At 36.1% G+C, this 22,420-nt stretch overlaps 1 protein-coding gene across 3 annotated transcripts in view; it reads left to right on the top strand.

Moving 5' to 3' along the window:
• ECHDC1 (ethylmalonyl-CoA decarboxylase 1) overlaps positions 1-22,420 on the top strand; it is a 54,687-nt gene that overhangs the window by 3,072 nt on the left and 29,195 nt on the right. For all 3 annotated transcript variants that reach the window (XM_032158604.2, XM_032158612.2, XM_058435545.1), the window contains 2 exons: positions 9,797-10,018; positions 13,668-13,810. In XM_032158604.2, the coding sequence (XP_032014495.1) occupies positions 9,797-10,018; positions 13,668-13,810 (365 nt within the window). The remainder of the gene's footprint in view (positions 1-9,796; positions 10,019-13,667; positions 13,811-22,420) is intronic.

The following is a 22,420-nucleotide window of genomic DNA, read 5'->3' as shown; positions in this document are numbered from 1 at the left end:
GGCATATTCTAGGCAAAAGCAAGACCCTAGGCATACTATGTTTGGCTCTGAATATGTAGGCCTCCCAGGTTTATTAGCTGAACTGGTACATGACCTTGACAGCTTATTTTCCCTAGACTAGAAGCATTCCTAATGAACCCTGAGCTCTAGGCTATTTGGCCTTCTTAGAATGGGACACTTCCCAAATTGAAGGCAGCCCTAGGTTGCAGAGAGGAGAGAGGAGGGAGAAAGGGTGAGAGGGAGAAAGCAAGTTCCCTTCATCCTCAGTAAATAGAATGAAGAAGGGAAGGACACAGTGAGCCGAGTCTTATCTCAATACCTGCTGAGTAAATTGCCTCTCATTCTGAGAAAGTTACAGAAAATGCATCAGGTTATCCTTAACTCACACCTAACAGCCTTGTGAGAAAATCTGTTCAAATAGTTAAAGTAGGAAGAATACTACTAACTAGACCCTTATACGATAATGTATTATATGTAGATATGTAGAATGACTTTGTATTGTCTATTAACCTCATTTCTTAAAAAGTGTCAATATTTTTATTAGTGATCCAATAGAGATTATGTTGCATATAAACCCATTTTGTAAATATGAATAAAACCAGACAGGGAGCTCTTGCCCTCCCTTTCTGAAGAGGAGCAGAGATTCCTCAGCTAGGAGTGATGGAGAAGGTGTGGCTCTTTGGCAAGCTGACCAGAGGCCAGTAAAAGATTACTTATTTATTTGGCTGACTATGATACCCTCACTTGTAGCCACACCCCCTGGGTTTGCATTTTTTTAAAAACCCCAACAGTGAAATAGTTCTTTTTTCTTTTTCTTTCTTTTTTTTTGAGACAGAGTCTCTCGCTCTGTCACCGTGGCTGGAGTGCAGTGGCGCGATCTCGGCTCACTGCAATTTCCGTTTCCTGGGTTCAAGCGATTCTCCTGCCTCAGCCTCCTGAGTAACTAGGATTAAAAGTGTGTGCCACTACACCTGGCTGATTTTTGTATTTTTAGTAGAGACAGGGTTTCACCATGTTGGCTAGGCTGGTCTCGAACTCCTGACCTCAGGCGATCTGCCCACTTTGGTCTCCTAGAGTGCTGGGATTACAAGTGTAAGCCACCGCGCCTGGCCTGAAATAGTTCTTTTTTTCTTATTTTGTAAATATAGATATTATCTTTAGTTTAGAAAATGATGACTAGGTACCATAATACCTATATAGTAATAACCACATTATGTGTCATTTAGTTCCACAAAAATTTAATGTAAAATTCTGTGTTAAGAGCTGTGAGTAAGATGCAGTCCCTGTCCTGATCACCCCTAAAATGCTACAGCTTATCTCGTATGTATCTTTCTGTTATGTTTTCTGGTTGTGCGTGATTTTTTAAGAAATATCATTACCTTTAATGAGGACCTTTGCTTAGCTGCCAGACTTGTCAACAAAGAAATTTCAGATATCTATAGGCTATAATTATTGTTAGTGGCTACTGATGCAATATGTAAAGTAGAGTTCTTAAGAAACTAGTTTTGCAACTGGCAGTTTAGGAGGTTGGAAGGAATTCCTGGACAGGACATCTGTCAGTATTTGGAATGATACTCTTCTATTTAAAAAGAAAAAGTTTCCTGAGAAGTAAATGTAGCAACGCATACATAGAGAGTAAACTATATAAGATGAGTTTAAAGAACAACAACAAAATAAGTAACTGTGGATGCATTATCTAGGTTAAGAAATAGAACATACCCGTATTCCGAAACTTAACTTTTTCAGTACTGGTTAGGTGACTCAACTGGTATTTTTCTTCATTCATCACATCTGTGTTTCTTTTCTTTCTGGCCAAATGCAATGTAACATAAATTTCAACTCAGTGAACAAAAGTCATTTGTTATAGAAGTAATATATAGCTGTGAAACACTAGTATTGCACTGTTTCATAACCATAAAAATTCTGGTTACACATATGTAGGATAATTCTGGTTTTATATATGTGTATATGAGTATATACATTTGATATTTACTCCCTAGCAGAGCTGGTATGTTGCTTGATTTTGGTTGTACTTCTGCTTAGAATTTTAAAAATTAGAAAGAATGAAGGGCAATAAATCATCATAACTCCATGCACTGATTTAATGTTATTGGATCCATTTGTACCTAAAGAAAATCCTTAGACTACATGATAATGGTTTACTGGTGGGAAAAAAAGATATCCTTTTATGAAGTTAAGATTATACATTAAATTTAATGGAACTCTCTAATAGAGCTCAATAAAAGGAGATACTTTGCTCTATTTTCAATTAGATATTTGAGTTATTTTTGCTTTATGTGTGCATATTTTGTTTCTCTGACAAAACTGAAAACTTTTAAAGATGCTTTGTTTCTCTCTGAAATAGCTAACAATGGGGTGATCACTAGTAGGAATTCAATAAATAGCCATTAATTGCTACAGAACTACCTCTTACTGAGTGCTGTTAACATATGCATATGTGTCTATACACTTGGATCCAATTTCTTGGCCAGAAAAGTCTACATATAAATGTAAATTTAATGGTCCATATGCCAAGAAACTAATAACTTTTTATTTCTGGGAATGCAGCTAAATATCTACTTATCTACTTTAAATAATCCAATAAAGAATACCATCCTGTTTTAAAATATTTGTCTTAATTGCTAATCCAGTTACTGTGTTTTTAAAAATTTGCCTTTAAAAAAGTAAAGAAAGCTTCAGAATTCATTTTGAATGATGTATTTTGGTATATTTTCCTATTTTTCTCACAGACTTTGACCACTGAACTTCGGTCTAAGGGTAGGGAAAGGGGAGGTGAAACAGAAAGAATAGTGGTTGAGTATGGGAGGGTTATGATTATGAATGGAGATTATAAACGTAAACTTAAATACATCCTGTCATGAGAATATAGGTGTTGTTGATGCAAACAGTCAAACTCTGTAAAATATTTTAAGAGATTTATTCTGAGCCAAATATGAGTGACCATGGCCTGTGACACAGCTCTCAGGTTCTGAGAACATGTGCCCAAGGTGGCTGGGCTACAGCTTGGTTTTTTATATTTTAGGAAGTCATGAAACATCAATCAAATACATTTAAGAAATACATTGGTTTGGTTCAGAAAGGAGGGACAACTTAAAGCGGGGGTGCTTCCAGGCTATAGGTAAATTTAAACTTTCTGGTTGACATTTGGTTGAGTTTTTCTAAAGACCTGGGATCCATAGAAAGGAATGTTCAGGTTAAAGATAAAGGATTGTGGAGACCAAGTTTTTGTGTGCAGAGGAATCTCTCAGCAGAGTTCAGAGAGAGCAGGTTGTAAAATGTTTCTTATCAGACCTAGAAGGGTGCTTGGCTCTTAGTTGATTATCTCCTGGATCTGGAAAGAAAGGAAGGAAAACAAAAGGGGAAGGGGAGGCTCTATAGAATGTGGATTTTTCCCACAAGAAACTTTGCAGTGCAATTTCAAGGTATGGCAAGGAAATATATTTAGGAGTTAAATATTTTCTTCTTGTCTCATAATGTTATGCCAGAGTCAGACTGAAAAGTAAGTCACAATATATAGCATCAAATAAAACCCATCTGATGAGAATTTGTGGTTTGTAGGGCATGATTCCCCAGACTCCTTAGGTGGGAATTTGGGCAAGATTAAAAAATCAGAGCTTAGTCCTCAGTGTGGTTAACCAATTTGTTTCAAGCCCCATTGCTTGGCATTTCTCAACAATGTCTGAAATTTTTAGTTTAAGTTTCTTCCACTAGCTAAGAGATTTTGAGGCAACTTGATGTTTACATTTGAGTGATAACTTAGAAAGTGTCTAAAATCCTTGGTGTTTTTTTCATAACCACGTCATACTTTGTAATTGGTAACAACATTTTATTTGTAAAACTTTTCTCCGCTTCCATTTTCCATAGACCTGAATTTTCTATGCTTATCACTTTATTTCTCCTTCAGGGTAAAATATTTAAAAATACAGTTCTGTGTGCCTTAGAGCAAGAAAACTCTCAACCAAAGAATTTGTCCTTGCCCAGGAAAGTTTTGCTTTCCAGTTAAAGAGATAGTTTGACCAGAATAGCTCATTTTCTAATAATGGTAGATAACTAGTGGTAATAATTTCAGAAATACTTCCTTTCCATAGACAGAACTTTTACCTTCCTCTGGGAAGGCAGGGAAGTAGGTCTTTGAACCAGACTGCAGTTTTGGTTAATGGAGCTGTATAAGGCAAAGAGATAAGTTAAATATGGGGAATAATATTCAGTGAATGAAAATAATTTTTGCAGGAACATTATTTCAAATGAATCATTTGTTTAAAATTAAATAATTTATTATTTAAGTATATGGCAGTAATTTTTGGCATTTAAAAATTTTATTTAGTTTCACAGTATCCTCATTCTTCCACATGCCCAGTAATTTTATGTGGTACTGGTATAGTACCTATTATTGCACTAAATTAGGTGGTGAGAACATCTGTGATATAAACTTTCATTCTGCCTTTATTGTGTCACTAAACATTTCCATGTTCTAATTAGATTCTTTTATTTTGAAGTTTAAAAAAGCTTGCAAGGTCCCTTGAGTTAAATGAAAATATCCTGGAATGTTGCAAAATCATGTTTGATCATTGTTCCCTCTAGCTTTCTAGTTCTTCAGGAGGCCTTAGATACCTTAAAATCTGTTAATACCATAGAATCAGTTAATACCATATCATTTTCTAATTTGACAGAACAGGTGATGGGATGGAAGGATGTCGCATAAGTTATACTATATGAGTTTTGGAAAAGGAGTATGGAATTGCCAGTAGATGAAGACATTAAAGTATTGAAAATACTAAATATTTAGATATTTTGCAACTTGTAACATTTGACTACTTTCCTTATTAGTTGCTTATTCGTTTTGTATATCACATTGACCCAAACCTTATTAATCACAATTCATTAAGTAGGTCACCCAGTGCTTTCATTATTTTTTATTCGGTAACCATAGCTGCTGGCAACTGGTGACTTTTTTGGTGGGAGGGAGGGAGGATAGAAAGAAACGCGATAACAGATTTGAAATTAAGGGAAAGAATAAAGTTATGACAGTTAAAAGCAGGTCCTATCAAAGATTTATGATGACAAGTTAGAACATCTTTTTTTTCTTGGAAAAATAACATCAAGTTTTTATTCTTAGATACCTTTTTTTTCTTTTTTTATTATTATTATACTTTAAGTTTTAGGGTACATGTGCACAATGTGCAGGTTTGTTACATATGTATCCATGTGCCATGTTGGTGTGCTGCACCCATTAACTCGTCATTTAACATTAGGTATATCTCCTCATGCTGTCCCTCCCCGCTTCTCCCACCCCACAACGGTACCCGGAGTGTGATGTTCCCCTTCCTGTTTCCATGTGTTCTCTATTCTTAGACACAATTTTTTAAAATAACAAGCACCTCGCTACTTTTTTTATCAAACTCTAAAATATAGTGCATGAGGTCACAATTTATCTGAGTTACACTTCAGTCTCCTTGAGGAGATTTAAGAAAGGTCTTGGTATCTTCAATATTGTAGTTATAAGCCACCTTAGTTGGTAAAGTTTTGAAATACTGTTCTCGGGTTTTTGAAATATATCTGTTTGAGGGGATTACGTCCCACTGTGTGTTCAGGTAAGTATTCATTGTAAACACTTTGGTAAAAATGTCACTTGAAGGCCACGTGACTTAAAGTGGAAACCAGATATTGTATTGTAACCTTTATGAGGCATGTTCTCTGTCAGTTTCTGATACCATTTTATAACTCACATGTTAGATACATTTTTAAAGCTATAAAACAAGTTTGTGGCATTCCTTTTGGCTACCTGATGAGTTACTTTTTTTACTTGCCTACATTCTCCCTCATTAACTATTAAGTAAGTACCTTTTATGTATTAAGTACTGTAGCCACTAGTGACACAAAGTATGTACCTCAGAATACTCTCAGGAAGCATCCTTCCAACTGAGAAAAACAAATGAAAAATTGAAATGATTTGAGGAGTGTGTTAAAATGGAACATTATTGCAGTATACTGAGCTGGGATAAATAAAGGGAGTGATTATCTTTACTTGGGGAATCACTTTTAGGTGGAAATATAGAAATTCAGTTTTTAAAAGCTATTGGGGATTTACCAGGTTAATGAGGGAGGAAAGAACAATATAGGGAAGAAGCAATAATATAAAATAGCATGGTAAATTTGTGGGACTCTGGTTATTTGGTGTTCTGTGTTGATTGTGTAGAGATGTCAGAAGAGAAGAGATTCAGGATTTAGGTAAGAATTTAAAAAGAGCTTTGGACTTGATCCTTTTGGCAGACAGCTACTGAGAAACCTTAAATTTGAAATGTCCTGATTGGATTATAGTTATTTCCACATTACTCTAAGGAATAGTATGCAACTAATTGGCGACTGTTTTATTTATCCAGATTATATTTAATGAAGTTTGAACTACACTAGTAATAGGAGAGGGAAAGATAAGAAGGAAGAAACCATTTTGGAGGTCCGTTGCATACCGGAGATGGTGGTAGAGAAGGAGACTGGGTTGATCTAGAGGTTTTCTGGCATAGATTACAGGGTTGATGATACAATGAATAGTTAAGGGAAAGAATTAAGAAGGAGTAATGGGTTTTACGTGAAGTATGAGTTCAGGATTAGATAATGATTTTGAGAAGCCTATAATAAATCTAGAAATGAGGGTTAAGGGATTGCATTTCTGTTAGGCAATACTAAGGAGTACAGGCATAAGGTCTGAATTAGAGATAGAAATGTGAGATTCATGTCTTGTAGGTTTTAGGAAAGTTGTGAGCAGAAGAATAAAAGATCTCTAACAAATTAATAAAAAGGCATATAAATAGAAATAATGGGCAAAACGCTTGCACATGAACTTCACAAAAGATGATTTGCAAACGACCAATAAGCATAAGAAAATGGGGTTTATCTTCGTTAGACATTATAGAAACACAAAATGAAACCACAGTAAGATACCATGCACTAGAATGCCTAAAATAGAAAAAACTAAGAACAAGTGATACTTCTGGAGCAACTGGAGCTTTCACTGCCTGTGGGAATATACATTTGTACAGCCATTTAAAAAAACTCTGACAGTATATTCCAAGGTTGAACAAATGCATACATTATAACTGGTGGTATACTGGTAAACTGTGTGTGTGTGTGTGTGTGTGTGTGTGTGTGTGTAAGAGAAAGAGAGCATGATTGATATGTCATGTAGTCCCACCATGGTCAATTTCAAGCTACCGAGAGTTTAAAGAACCAACTTGCAAAATAAATGTTTAATCATCAGTGTAGACTGGGCCGCAGCACACCAACCCAACAATTTCATTCCTAGATACATACCCATCAGAAATGGGTATGTATTTATCAAAAGACACATGCTAAAATGTTCATAACTACTCTAGTCATGCCAAAAGCTAGAAATAATCCAAATGTCTATTAATATTAGAATAGATAAATTGTGGTATATTTATATAATATGTGAAAGGAAAATAGATCTCAGGACCCCAAAATCACTAAGCCAAGGGAAAAGTCAAGCTGGGAACTACATCAGGCAAACCTAACTCCTATGTTATTCCTAAATAAGATGGCTGAAAAGATAAAAGAGCTACATACCTCCTTCACAGTTTGTCTACAAGGAAATTCCTTGTGATCCTTAAGATCTTTACCCTAAAACTAACTTCTGTTGAATTTCACTCTGACATTTAAACCAATAGCTTATGTTCATAGGTGCTGGACAGAAAGCCATCCCTCTGGGCTGGGCGTGGTGGCTCACACCTGTAATCCCAGCACTTTGGGAAGCCAAGGTAGGTGGATCACTTGAGGCCAGGAACTCCAGATCAGCCTGTCCAAAATGGCAAAACTCTGTCACTACTAAAAATAGAAAAATTAGCTTGGCACGTTGGCACATACCTATAGTCCCAGCTACTCGGGAGGCGTAGGCACGAGAATCACTTCAACCTGGGAGGCTGAGGTTTCAGTGAGTGGAGATGGTGGCACTGCATTACAGCCTGGGCAACAAAGGAGAGACTGTCTCAAATACCCCTCCCCTGCCCCCAAAAAGCAAGTCATCCGTCTGCTAACCTCAGACAGATGCACATCTGATTACTTCCTCTGCCCTATTGTTTATGTAAAAATGCAGATTCACTGAGCCAGACTAAATTGTGTATTCAGTAGAAGGCTGATGAGGTACTCAAAAGAATGCAACCTTTTGTCTATTATCTACCTATGACCTGGAAGAACTCGCCTACATCCGCCTCCTGCCTCCCCACCACCCTCCCCCACCGAAGTCTAGAGTAGTCCTGCCTTACCTCAGTCAGAACCAGTGTACATCTTAACACATATTGATTGATGTCCCATGTCTCCCCAAAATGTGTAAAAGTAAAGTCATACCCTGACCACCTTGGGCACATGTGGTCAGAACCTCCTGAGTCTGTGTCTTGAGTGCCTTCCTAACCTCAGCAAAATAAATATTCTGAATTGGTTGAGACCTGTCTCAGATATTTTGGGTTCACAAATAGAATACAGCAACGAGAATAATGGACTATTTAGACTCTGATTACACATAACACTAACGGATGTTAATAAAATTGAAACCAGACACACAATGTATAGTATTTATATAAAGTTCAAAAGTAATCTCATGTATTAGAAGTCAAGAAATTACTTTTACTTGAGGGGTTTTGACTGAAAGGTGACACAGAGGATCTTGTGAGCTTCAGATTATATTCTGTTTCTTGATTTGGGTGCCATTTACTAGAATGTATTCACCTTGTGAAAATTCATTGAACTGTAACTTATATTTTGTATCCTTTTTTGAATATAGTCTTATATCAACAAGAATGTTTACATAGGGCAAGAAAAGCTTATGGGCAGAGATGAGATTACTCAGGAGGTAAAAATTAAGAGGAGAAAAGTGACAGAACCTTGGGGAACAGAAAAACCACACACACATTCCTATTTCCCTCCCCATTTTTCTTAGGACCCTTTCCAGCTTTTTGCCTGAAAGCTTTGCAGAAGGTAAGAATAATGCTAAGAATAAAACTTCTGTTAGAGAGTGGGATTGCTCTTGTAGCATTTCTGCATAGAGGCTGTTTCCAAGGGGACACTTGGACTATATTTATTCTTAGATTTTAAAAAAGTGAAGTTGGAGAATGAAGAAGCATGTGATGCAAAAGACTACCTGGAGGCAGGAGATGGTGCAAAATACAGAGCAGCATTTTTTCTAAGCTTTCCTATTGTATTGGAGCACAGTAAATATACTGTAATTATGCCATTGTCTCTCAGTGATATATATTGAAATGATATGCTTTGTGAATTATTTGGTTTGAGAAGGAGGGAAAAATGAAAGGAATTCCATACTGATCATTTCCTGAAAGAGTGCTTTTAGAAATGGGAAGTGGCCAGGCAGGACGGCTCACGCCTATAATCCCAGCACTTTGGGAGGCCGAGGTGGGTGGATCATTTGAGGTCAGGAGTTCGAGACCAGCCTGACCAACATGGTAAAACCCTGCCTCTACTAAAAATACAAAAATTAGCCGGGCGTGGTCATGGGCGCCTGTAGTCTCAGGTAATTGGGAGGCTGAGATAGGAGAATCGTTTGAAGCTGGGAGGCAGAGGTTGCAGTGAGCTGAGAGCTTCACTGTACTCCAGCCTGGGCAACAGGGTGAAATTGTCTCAAAAAAAAAAAGAAATGGGGAAGTATTCCCAATTCAACAGAAGGGTCATTACTACAGCCTATTAACACATAATATTAGAAAAGTGAGTGCCTATTCATCTATACTACCGCATACTTATTTCTGTTTTCCAGAAATGGCGAAAAGTCTTTTGAAGACATCCTCTCTGTCTGGAAGGACAAAATTGCTACATCAAACAGGATTGTCACTTTATAGTACATCCCATGGATTTTATGAGGAAGAAGTGAAAAAAAAACTTCAGCAGTTTCCTGGTGGATCCATTGACCTTCAGAAGGAAGACAATGGCATTGGCGTTCTTACTCTGAACAATCCAAGTAAAATGAATGCCTTCTCAGGTATTAGGGATCTTTTTATTCCTAAAGAATGACACTAAATCTAAACTGTTATCACAAGTTTTTTTATGCTTGCTCTGGTGACAGAATGTTTTAAAGTCCTGGTACTCTTGGTAGAACATGAGAAAAATAACAAAAACAACAACTCTGTAATAGGAACCAGAAGCACTTTAAGTAATTTTTAATAATTATGGATATTTGAATGTTTTCAGAAAACTCATTAATACAGATATTGATAAAAAGGAAACCTAAATTAATCTTGATTATATTTTCCACCGAAATTCATTAACTGTTTAATAACTTCATTTGTGTTCAGCTAATGCTACTAGGAAACAAGGAGAAAGAGGTTTCAAAGAGTTCCTGAAACTAAAGAGAAAAGTCTGTTAATGAAAAGAGTTATTTAGCTTAATTTTTTTCTGTGAATTGAAATAAAATCATTGTTAGTTTTTAACCTTTTAATTCCATGGTTACAGAAGAAACACAGCACTTGTCCAGCTGTGGAATCTTCCCTAACTATTTTCTAGTCAACACTCTTAGCATATAAGAATTTTATATTTAAGAGAACTGAAGATGCAGGACATGGGGTACTTTGTAATTTTTGCTGAAGCTCAAATTTGAACTATGCTACCACTGTGTTTTGCAAGAGCTAATGAGTAGCTTTGTTGAATACTCACCACTCCTATTTTCAAGTTGATTTTAGTAATCTCTTCTTTTCAGTTATGCACTTCATGATTATAATCTTTAGTAGCATTTGAAATTTGGGGCTCAGAAAATCTCACAAAATTTTCATGTATCTACTGTATATACAGTCGTACTATAGACATAATTCAATAGTCTGTAAACTTGTTGTAAATTACCAGTGGTGAGTCTTTAAACCCAAGATAACTTTTCTCTCCACGTACCAGAATTCAGAGAGATTTCTCTATACCAGTGCTGACCAATGAAAACATAATGTAAGAAACAAAGGTGAGCCACATGCGTAATTTTAAATATTCTAGTAGCCATAGTTTAAAAAAAATTAAAAAAAGGTAAAATTAATTTTAACAATTCACTTACAATTGAGTATATCAAAATTTTTTTTAATATGTCACTAATATAAACAATTATGAGGTATTTTTCTTTTTATTTTCATACTAAGTCTCTGAAATCTGGTATTTATTTTATACTTAAAACACATCTCAATTTGGGCTAGCCACATATCAAGTGCTCAATACATACAGGTGACTAGTGACTACCTTATTAGACTTTGTAGTTCTATATGTTCAGTTTGTTTAGGGAATAAAAAACCACTTTAATATTAGTCCAGGAAAAATATAAATTGAAAGGTAAAATTTCTCTAGAAGGTTAAATTGGATCAATGGTGTTGATTTGTTTCTGAAAAGTTACAAATAATTTTTTATTCAATTAGAAACAAATATTATTTTGATGCATAATATATAAAACTAATAAAAGGAGACCTGCTTTGATTTGGGTAATGGATTCAGTGGAGTTGGATTGGGAGAGGATGAATGAGCACTCAAGGCCCTTGTTTAAAAATCATTCAGTTAGATACTCTTTAAGGTCTCTTCCATCTTTTGAGGTTTACTTTGCAAAGTTGAAAATATTAGTTTAACAGTAACTACTGGTATGGATTTTTCTTATTCTCGTGGCCAGCATTTCAGCATCATAGGAAAGGTTTAAAAAAAAAATCAGCACCATAGGAAAGGTTTTTAAACAAAGGACAGCATTTTTTAAATTTATTTATTTTTATTTTATTTATTTTATTTTTTTTGAGATGGAGTCTCACTCTGTCGCCTAGGCTGGAGTGCAGTGGCACGATCTCAGCTCACTGCAAGCTCCACCTCCTGGGTTCACGCCATTCTCCTGCCTCAGCCTCCAGACTAGCTGGGACTACAGGTGCCTGCCACAATGCCCGGCTAGTTTTTTTATATTTTTAGTAGAGGCAGGTTTTAATCGTGTTAGCCAGGATGGTCCCGATCTCCTGACCTCGTGATCTGCCCGCCTCAGCCTCCCAAAATGCTGGGATTACAGGTGTGAGCCACTGCGCCTGGCCTGTTTTTTAGAACCTTAAATATTATGAGTGATTAAAGGCCCATATTAACCTATACAGATTTATTCTTATACTAAAAGTGTGGGTTTTTTCTTTCCCTTACTAGACTATAAATCACTTGAAAGCAAAAGAATGATATTTCTAAAGCATCTAAGACATGCTTGGAAAGGGTTACAGTTTTAAGTGCAGTCATTTGTTGCTTCTTTGATGGGGGTGTATTCTAAGAAATATGTTAGGTGATTCTGTCATTGTGTGAACCTTGTAGGGTGTACTTACACCTAGATAGTATAACCTATTACACAACTATACCGTATGATACAGCTTGCTGCTCCTAGGCTACAAACCTATTCAGTATGTTACTTCCTGAATACTATAGGCAACTGTAATACAAACATGTGAATAATACATTGTACTACATTACAATGGCTATGATGGTTACTAGGTGATAGGAATTTTTTAGCTCTATTTTAATCTTGGAACCACCATGGTATATGTGATACATTGTTGATGCATGACTGTAGGTCATAGTTAGCCATAAGAAAGGATAGCTGCATTAGTCATTTGTGAGTTAGTATCAATATAACATTTATTGTGGAGCCACCTCACTCCTGGTTACTTCAGAAAATGGCAAAGAAAATAATAGTTCTTGATACTGTGGGATTTATATTCCAAAGAAGTGTACATAATTTAATGGGGCCGTCTTTTGAAACCTTGTGGTACAAATTTTTTGCCAGTTTTAACCCTCTGTTATGATCTTTATACATTGGCTTCTAAAGCATTGCCTAGGCAGAGGAAAATAAAACTAGTCATGTTGAAAACCATGAACTTTATGAACTTGGAAGATCACCAAAGATAAGCATATCTAAAAGTTATTGATTAGATCTTAAAATGCCAGTCCCAGCTGTTTCTCTGTTAAATTTGTCTATTATAAAGAAGCTCCAATAGAATTTTGGAGTGATATCAAGGTGACAATCTATAAATCATAGAATCAATGGTTGGTAGGCCTGTGAAGAACTTCCATCGTATGCCTCAAGCCCCTCAGAGGACAGTTTGTTAACCATGGAACAAGATGGTATTTATTACTCATTTCCTCAACTAACATCCTATTATACTAATTCTGATGTCAGTAGTATAGGAATTGTGCTTTGTTCTGTATACCATATGTCCAATATATCATAAGATCTCATAGTCATGTTATACCCATAAAGCTTTATTGACTGAGACATATATTGCTGAGAAGTCAGGTCTATGTCTTATCTTTACCCTAAGAAATAATTTTTTCTTATTACCATATTGTTTTCTTATTCTTAGGACAGCATAGTATATTCTTATTCTTCTACATAATCATATACTTGTGTGATTTCTTAAGATGGATGGAGAGATAGACACATAATAAATTTACACTTACAATGCAGGGCCTGCCATATATACCTCTTCTGTATACTCCATAGTGCCAGTACAGTAGGCATTTGATAGACATTCAGTAAATATTTATAAAATATAAGACCTAAGAGTATGCTTGACACCTTATGATTTGTAAATTATTTCTGTTTTTCCAGTCACCTTCATATATTTGTGATTTCCCACTCCCATCTCTGGCAGGTGTTATGATGCTACAACTTCTGGAAAAAGTAATTGAATTGGAAAATTGGACAGAGGGGAAAGGTCTCATTGTCCGTGGGGCAAAAAATACTTTCTCTTCAGGATCTGATCTGAATGCTGTGAAATCACTAGGAACTCCAGAGGCAAGTGTTATATGAATTATGCATTAGATTCTACATGTTTATTAGACATGTACGGCTGATACATTTATATTTTACTAATGTTTATTATGATGACTTTAATAACCTTCAAAGGATTATAGGAATTTTTTGGTTTGTTTTGTTTTTGGTAGAATTATAGGAGGAACAATATAACAAGCAAATGATTCTGAGGTTTTACTAGTAGTATATCTGCAAACGGCTCTTGTTAAAAGCTTTGAAATTACTATTATTTCTAGTTTAGCAGAACACTCTCAGTTGTGTTAGATGTTTTGGAGAGTGGGATTCTCTCTCTCTCTTGCTGTTAATGTTACTCCAGCCACCTCAAATGCCCCACTTTGTCTCTTTAAGTTGTATTGATTTCTTTTTTTAAAAATATTTTAAATTTTAGAATAATTTTAAATTTACAGGAAAGTTGCAGATGGAATACAGAGTTCCTGTACACCCTGCATCCAGTTTCCCCTTTTATTAACATCTTATATTCCTATAGTACATAGATTTATTGCTACTAATGAACCAATGTAATAGTCTGTTCTCACACTGCTCTAAAGATCTACCTGAGACTGGGTAGTTTATGAAGAAAAGACATTTCATTGACTTAACAGTTCTGCACGCTATACAGGAAGCATGGCTGGGAGGCCTCAGGAAACTTACAATTATGTTAGAAGGCAAAGGTGAAGCAAGCACATCTTACCATGGTGGAGCCGGAGGGCTGGGAGAAGTGCCACACACTTTTAAACAACAAGGTCTCATGAGAACTCATTCACTATCACAAGAACAGCAAGGGGGAAATCCACCCCTGTGATCCAGTCACCTCGCACCAGGCCCCTCCTTCATCCTTCAACACTGGGAGTTACAATTTGACATGAGATTTGGTTGGGGGACACAGAGTCAAACCATATCAACCAACATTGGTACTTTACTATTAATGAAACTCTACTGTATGATTTCATTTATATATGGAATCTAAAATAGTGAAACTCTGCCTAGCGTGGCTCACACCTGTAATATGAGTGCTTTGGTAGACTGAGATGGGAGGATTGCTTGAGGCCGGGAGTTCAACACTAGCCTGGACAACATAGCCAGTCCTTGTCTGTACCAAAAAATTAAAAAATTAGCCGGGTGTGCTGGCACATGCCTGTAGTCCCAGCTACTTGGGAGGCTGAGGCGGGAAGGTTGCTTGAGTCCAGGAGCTTAAGGCTTCATTGAGCCGTGTTGGTGTCACTGCACTCCAGCCTGGGTGACAGAGTGAGACCCTGTCTCAAAAAAAAAGTGAAACTCAGAGAAGCCAAGACTGGAATGGTGATTATCAGGGGCTTGGTGGTGGGGATGGGCAGGGATTGATCTTGAGTGTTCTTGTTACACATACACACAAAGTTAATAATAATAATAATAATTTAAAAAGGGGTGGAAGGAAACTTTGGGAGGTAGTGTATATGTCAGGGCCTTGACAGTGGTGATGGTTTAATGGGTGTATACTTATCCACAAACTCATCAAATTGTATACATTAAATATGTACAGCTTTTTACCTGTTAGTCATAATTCAACAAAGTGTTAAAAAGAAAAAAGAAACTCCACACTTCATTCATATTTCAGTACTTTTTCTACTGGTTTCCCTTTTCTGCTTCAAGATCAAATCCGGGATACCACAGTACCTTTAGCTGTCATGTTTCAGATTCCTCTTATCTATGATAGTTTCTCAGACTTACCTTGTTTTTCATGACCTTGGCAGTTTTGAAGAGTACTGGTTAGATATTCTGTAGAATATCCTTCAGATGGAATTTGTCTGGTGTTTTTCTCATATTAGACTGGGGTTATGGGATTTTGAGAGAAAGACCAGAGGTAAGCTTCCATTTTCATCACATCGCATCGAGGGAATATGCTGTCAAGGTGACTTACCACTAATGATGTTAACCTTGGTCACCTGGTGAAGATAGTGTTTGCCTGGTTACTCTATTTTAAATTTACTTTCCATACTCCACTCCTTGGAAGTAAGTCACTAAGTTTAGTCTACACTCAAGGGGGAAGGGAAAATAAATTCCATCTCCTGGAGGGTGGACATATATGTCCATTATTCTTATGTAAGGGGGATTTGGGTCTTCTTCCCCGTTTATTCACATACTTATTTATTCAGTTATTTATATCAATATGCACTCATGGATATTTATTTTATATGCGTTATTCATTTTGTTGCTCAAATTGTTCCAGCTTTGGCCATTGGAAGCCCAAAGACCAAAGGCCCAAAGTCCTGTCTTCCTTTGACACTCCCCTATCCTTTTGTTTTTTGAGTACTCCCTTACTTTCTAGTATTAGAAGATACTCCAAGTTAATCTTGTATTTTCCCTGCTCCAATTATATAATGGGTGATTTCTTCAAGGAGTCCTGGTTATGGAAAATGGTAGAGGATGGTGTTAGAAACTAAGATCTAGGTGTTAGGTGTTTCTGTTTCTCAGGTACATTGATATAGCACATTCCTGGGTTAGTTGAGCCTACCTGTGACTCTAATAGGATAAAGAAAAGCTCTTAATGCAGAGTGAGAAGTCTTGGGTTTAGACACAGGTCTGCCACTCAACTAAATGAGAAAGTTGCTCAACTTCCTCTTAGCCTTAGCTCCATGGGATATATAAAATCTATCTCACAGGCGTTTTTGAGGATTGAGTTAGCTAATGTATTCCAAAGTGCTTTGTAAACTAGAGGGAACTACTGTAACATTTTAAATAGGTAATATAAATTAGTAATATTGAGATGATAGATCAAATTCAATATCACTTTTCCTTTAGCAGTCATATGAAGTCAGTACTTTTGTTATTGTTTGTTTTGCTTTTTAAAGATTAGGGTGCAGTAGTGTGAAGGGCTGAAGAAAATGAAGGACAGGAAGATTAGCAATGAACAAAGGTGGTCATCATTAAAATCAGCAAGAATTTGAATTCCTTTAAGTGGAAGCTCTTTAGCATCTCACGATAAGAAGTTTTACATGAGCTATGTATATAAAGCACCTAGTTCTGGCACATAGTAAAGTTCAAGAAGTAGTAACAACTTTAAAAATATGCTTTTGAATTACCCTGATAGAGTAGAAATACTATCATCTTCCTTTATCAATCCTCCAAGGAACTTGTTTACATGAATTCAGTGCTCCTTCCCCCTCTACCACATCTTCTGGGAAAAAAAAAGAAAAGAAAAGAAAGGAAGGAAATGAAATTAGAAAGGGAAAAAAGTAAGTAATAATTGTTTCCATTTAATTATAGATGTGGGCTATATGTAGGTAATGAAGTTTTCATGATACTCCACAAGTCTCATACCACTGTATGTAGTAAATGATTATTATTCGCATATGTGAGGAAGAATCTTTTGGTTAATCAGAACACTGGCTTTGATAAACTTGGATTTGAAAGCTGGTTTCAATACTTTCTGGCTAAGTGATTGGGCAAGTCACTTAATCTTTCTAAATCTTATTTTCCTAATCTATAAATGAGGAGTATAGTGGATATTTCGCTGAGCTATTGTGAGGATTCAAGATAATATATATAAAGTGCCTACTAGCGCTATATCTGAAAAAGGTAGCTATTATTTTTGTTTCGAAGATCTTGAGATTAATAAACATTATCATTAATGAGATGATGCATAATTTGTAGCACCCCACTAGACTTAAATTTGTGATGTATCTGAACGGTTATAGCACTAAGCTGGAAATTTGAAAAGACGGATTTTTCCCCCCAAGATCTAATAATTAGCTATGTCACCTGCAAGTCATTTGATTATATGGGTTGAGTATCCCTTATCCAAACTGCTTGGAACTAGAAGTATTTCAGATTTTACATTTTTTCAGATTTTGGAATGTTTGCATATATATATATAATGAGATACCTTGGGAATGGAACCCAACTCTAAAACAAAAAATTCACTTATATTTCATATACACCTTAAACACACAGCCCGGAGGTAATTTTATACAGTATTTTCAGTAATTTTGTACGTGAAACAAAGTTTGTGTACATGAGGTCAGGTGTGGAATTTTCCACTTAAAGTATCATGTCAGCACTCAAAAAGTTTTAGATTTTGGAGCGTTTAGATTTCAGATTTTAGATTTTGGAGTGTTTAGATTTCAGATTTTCATAGCTCAACCTATATATATGTATTTTTCATCTCTCAAGTGGTTGTATCACTGTTCACCTTAGTTCATGAAAGACACTGTGAAAGACAGAATGATATAATAGACTGTCGTGGGTTTGATATAAGCTGGTTAGGAAAACATCTCTAAAAAGATGAGTGGTTATTTTACTTTCTTATTTTCTTCTAGTTAGAAAGTTGTTTCTGTCTCTTTAGATCATGTGACCACGATTCTTTTTCTATATATTTAAAGATGGAAGTGGAAACATGCTTATTGTTTTATATATACATCGTTGTGTGTGTATATATATATATATAATATATATACATCATTGGTCTGGCATAAGTCATGCAGGAAAACATGGAGAGAGTTTTTATTCCAGCTTCAAATAAGGAATCACTTAGTAAGGTTTATTCTTTCTAGTACCTGCATTCTCCAAATAATCTGCTCTTTTCAATGCCTGAAATAAATCTTGGTTAACAACTGAGGAGTAGTATTACTGCAAGTGTTCGTCACTTGTTGCTGTATACATTTGTCAGTCTCATCAAGGAAATGTGGAATTGTGAATCTGCTTTACAATGAGTATGGCTAGAACTCAGATCAGAATCTTATTTTATTTAAAACATTGCTCTTGTTTTATTTTATTGAGACAGAGTCATGCTCTGTCACCCAGGCTGGAGTGCAGTGGCAGTGATCTCGGCTCACTGCAACCTCCACCTCCCGGGTTCAAGTGATTCTCCTGCCTCAGCCTCCTAAGTAGCTGGGATTACAGGCGTGGACCACCATGCCCAGCTAATTTTTGTATTTTTAGTACAGACAGGGTTTCACCATGTTGGACAGGCTGGTCTCAAACTCCTGACCTCAAATGATCTGCCCTCCTCGGCTTCCCAAAGTGCCAGGATTACAGGCATGAACCACCAGGCCTAGCTACTTTTTTGTTCATTTATTTTGAGATGGAGTCTGGTTCTGTCGCCCAAGCTGGAGTACAGTGGTGTGATCTTGGCTTTTTGCAACCTCCACCTCCTGGGTTCAAGCAATTTTCCTGCCTCAGCCTCCCAAGTAGCTGGGATTACAGACACCCGCCACCACACCTGGCTAATTTTTGTATTTTTGGTAGAGATGGGGTTTCACCATTTTGGCCAGGCTGGTCTCGAACTCCTGACATCAGGTGATCTACCTGCCTCAGCCTCCCAAAATGCTAGGATTACAGGCGTGAGCCACTGCACCTGGCCCGGCGTCCGGCTATTTAAAGCATTTTATAGGGTAGATGAATTCTTTATTATCCTTTTATGAAATCTCTGAAGTCATAGTATAAGAAATATATAGCATAAAAGTAAGCACTTTGAATATTTATGGATAATTTTAAGAATTGTAACAATACATATAAAGTATGGGGTGTGTTTATCACATCATTATTTTAAAATTAACAAGAACTAGAAATAGTTTATGTAAAGTTCCTGATATTTCCATGTTTCCTATAAACTATATTCCTATATACTTGAGAAGGAACTATAAATCTGTGTAAAGCTGAAATTTAAAATGGCCTCAGGACTTTTGAGGCTTATACATGTATTATATATGAGTTACAGCTGCAACATATAAATGCATCTACCCCTCATGGCTGAAACATTCTGAAACTTATCATGGCTTTAAGTTGTAAACAGTTTGTCTGTCAGTGAGGCTCTTCTTTATCCAAATACTTACTCTTTGTTGTTACAGATGCATCACTAGCATCTACTTATTTGGTGAATTTGCTTTCTGAGGATGATGAGATAACTGAAATATATGACAATTTTAGCAATTAGATTATATTCCCTTCTAATAATAATAAAATGCTTGGAAGTGATTAAGTGACTTTTTTATCATAAAAATATAATAATTTTGATGTTTTTACTACTGTATTTATTCAGTTTTAAAAAGCTTTTTATTAATGTAAATTACAAAATACAGGTAAAAGCAGAGACTAATACAGTGAAACCCTCATGTACCCATAAGAGCATCAACCCTATCAATATTTTATTATATTTGTTATCTGTTATTCCACTTTTTTTTTCTTTTAAGTGTAACTGATCCCATAAGAAGTTGATCACATCTTGGTATGCTTTGGTTATTGTGCAGGAAAAGAGCTCCAACTGTCCCTCTTAGGTAGTTAATTCTTGGTTCAGATGGTAGCGGCCAGGAGATCTACTAGGATAACACAAAGATTAACCCTGCTGAAAAGTTATATATGGGAAAGACAAAGGAATAAAATAGAAAAAAATATATTTAAATATTAAGACTTGGATTTGATGCCACAGATGTCCTGTAGGCTATAAGAAGTTTCTTTTCAGAGGGAATAAGTAATCAAAGTGCAGTTATAAGCTTCAGAATATGGAGAAATAAAAACCTGCTTAGTCTGCAATGGATGGGTATAATGCTTCAAGGAAAAGTCTGGCATTTAGAAACCTTTCTGTTCTTAATCTACCTTGAATGTTATATCCTCCTTTGTCCCTTAATTTTCCTTGTTACTTTTCTCCCAATCTATTGTTCCTTAGATCTCTGTTGCTTATATTTCTACAGTGACCCCAAAGTTCTTGTCTAACTTCCTTGTGTTTTCTACTACTATTGTACCATACCCTGATTAATTTACAGACAAGCGGCCAAGCACGGTAGCTCACACCTGTAATCCCAGCACTTTGAGAGGCCAAGGTGGGCAGATCACCTGAGTCAGGAGTTCGAGACCAGCCTGGCCAACATGGTGAAACCCATTTCTACTAAAAATATGAAAATTACTTGGCCATGGTGGCAGGTGCCAGTAATCCCAGCTACTCAGAAGGCTGAGGCAGGAGAATCACTTGAACCCAGGAGGTGGAGGTTGCGGTGAGCCAAGATCACACCACTGCACTTCAGCCTGGGTGACAGAGCAATACTCTCGCAAAAAAAAAAAAAAAAAAAAAACTATTTTAATTTTCTCTAAGCCCTTCCATGTATTTTGAGGAAATTAATAAATCCATACGACAAGCACTTGAGAAAGAGGCTTATTTTTGTTTCTAAATAAGATACTTCTACAGGCTGGGCATTTTTCCACTCTAAACATGGCTTAGAGTACATATGATGTTAATCATTCCTTTTGGCATTTTGGTTGAGCATTGTTCTTCTTATCCTTGTTTTATGAGAAGGAGCTAGAGGAGTTGGGTTGGATCTCAGGTATCATCCAGATAGCATGAAAATATCACTGTCTGCAGCAACTTTGAAAACCTTGTTTTAGTACTTCTCAGCTTCCAGCTTTTATACATTAGAGCAGGTCTAGCTTTTTACTGGTTCCTCACCCACAGCTTACTCTATCACAGATATCTCTTACTGGCTTATTTGCTTTCTTCAACCCAGTGAGAGGACAGAGCATTTAACCATTGTGGGCTTAATAACTTTGGGGGACAAATTTAATGAAATCTTTCTCATCTCTAGGGCATGTTGGCCAATACTGCTTAAACTTCTGTTTTATGATACACTTAAACCAAAACATACTCATTACCTATTGCCAGTATTGTTAGTAATATTAATAATAATGATAGATAACTTTTATTCTCTTACTGTATGTCAGACACTGTTCTAACCTCATTTTGTGCCATAACTTAATCATTACTAGCTCCCTTAATAAAAAAGGTACTACTATTAGCACAATTTGCAGATAAGAGACTGTAGGACAGAGAGGTTAAGCAGCTTGGGCAAAGTAAAACTAATTAGAAAGTGCTAGAGCCCAGATTCAAACGTAGGCAGATTGGCTTTAGAAACTGTGCTCCTAACTGTTTACTTCATACCGCTTCTAATAGGCATTTTTAGTGTGCCTTTTGTCTTTTGAATGAAAATTATAATAGTACACAGGCTAATAATTTGCTTCACCTTTATTTCTACCAATTCTAGATACTTCATTGGAATTTTAAGTAATGTAAATGTAGCAAGAGCAAATATACATATTAAAATTACTTGATATAGGTAATAGAACAGGTTTTATTGGAAAGGTTTTTAGCAGAGAATAAACCAGTTTACTTTGAAAGCTTTTTAGCTCCTTGTGCCTGTGTTAATTTTCTCATCACTTTGTGAGATACACTGATCTTCCTGATAACAGCTTTGGATTAGGAAATTCCTTCCCCATTGGCTTTTACTTTTTCTTGACTGCATTTGTTTTATAAATCAACATAGTTCTCCATCTAAAATTCATCTAATTTTTTTAAGTTCAACAAACACTATGTGCAAAACATTTTACTAGCGTCTGAGGAGGGAGAAGGCATACTATCACCATCAAGGGGCTTACTCTAGACCTAGCAAATGCCACCTTCCGTTTTCCTCTCTAAAACCTGTCTAACTACCCCCATCCCAATTGAAATGAATAATTTCTTCTTTGACACTCTTCTCAGTTTGTTCAAGCACTTTGTATAATATTTGTACTTTGATAGTTGTATTTCTGTATCTCTGGCAAAATTATCGAGAACTTTTTATGTTCTCTAGT

This window comes from Hylobates moloch, unplaced genomic scaffold, assembly GCF_009828535.3.
Source record: "Hylobates moloch isolate HMO894 unplaced genomic scaffold, HMol_V3 SCAFFOLD_2, whole genome shotgun sequence".
NCBI classification, from domain to species: Eukaryota; Metazoa; Chordata; class Mammalia; order Primates; family Hylobatidae; genus Hylobates; species Hylobates moloch.
The sequence above is the reverse complement of the archived record's forward strand: the minus strand, read 5'-3'. Positions and strand labels throughout refer to the sequence as shown.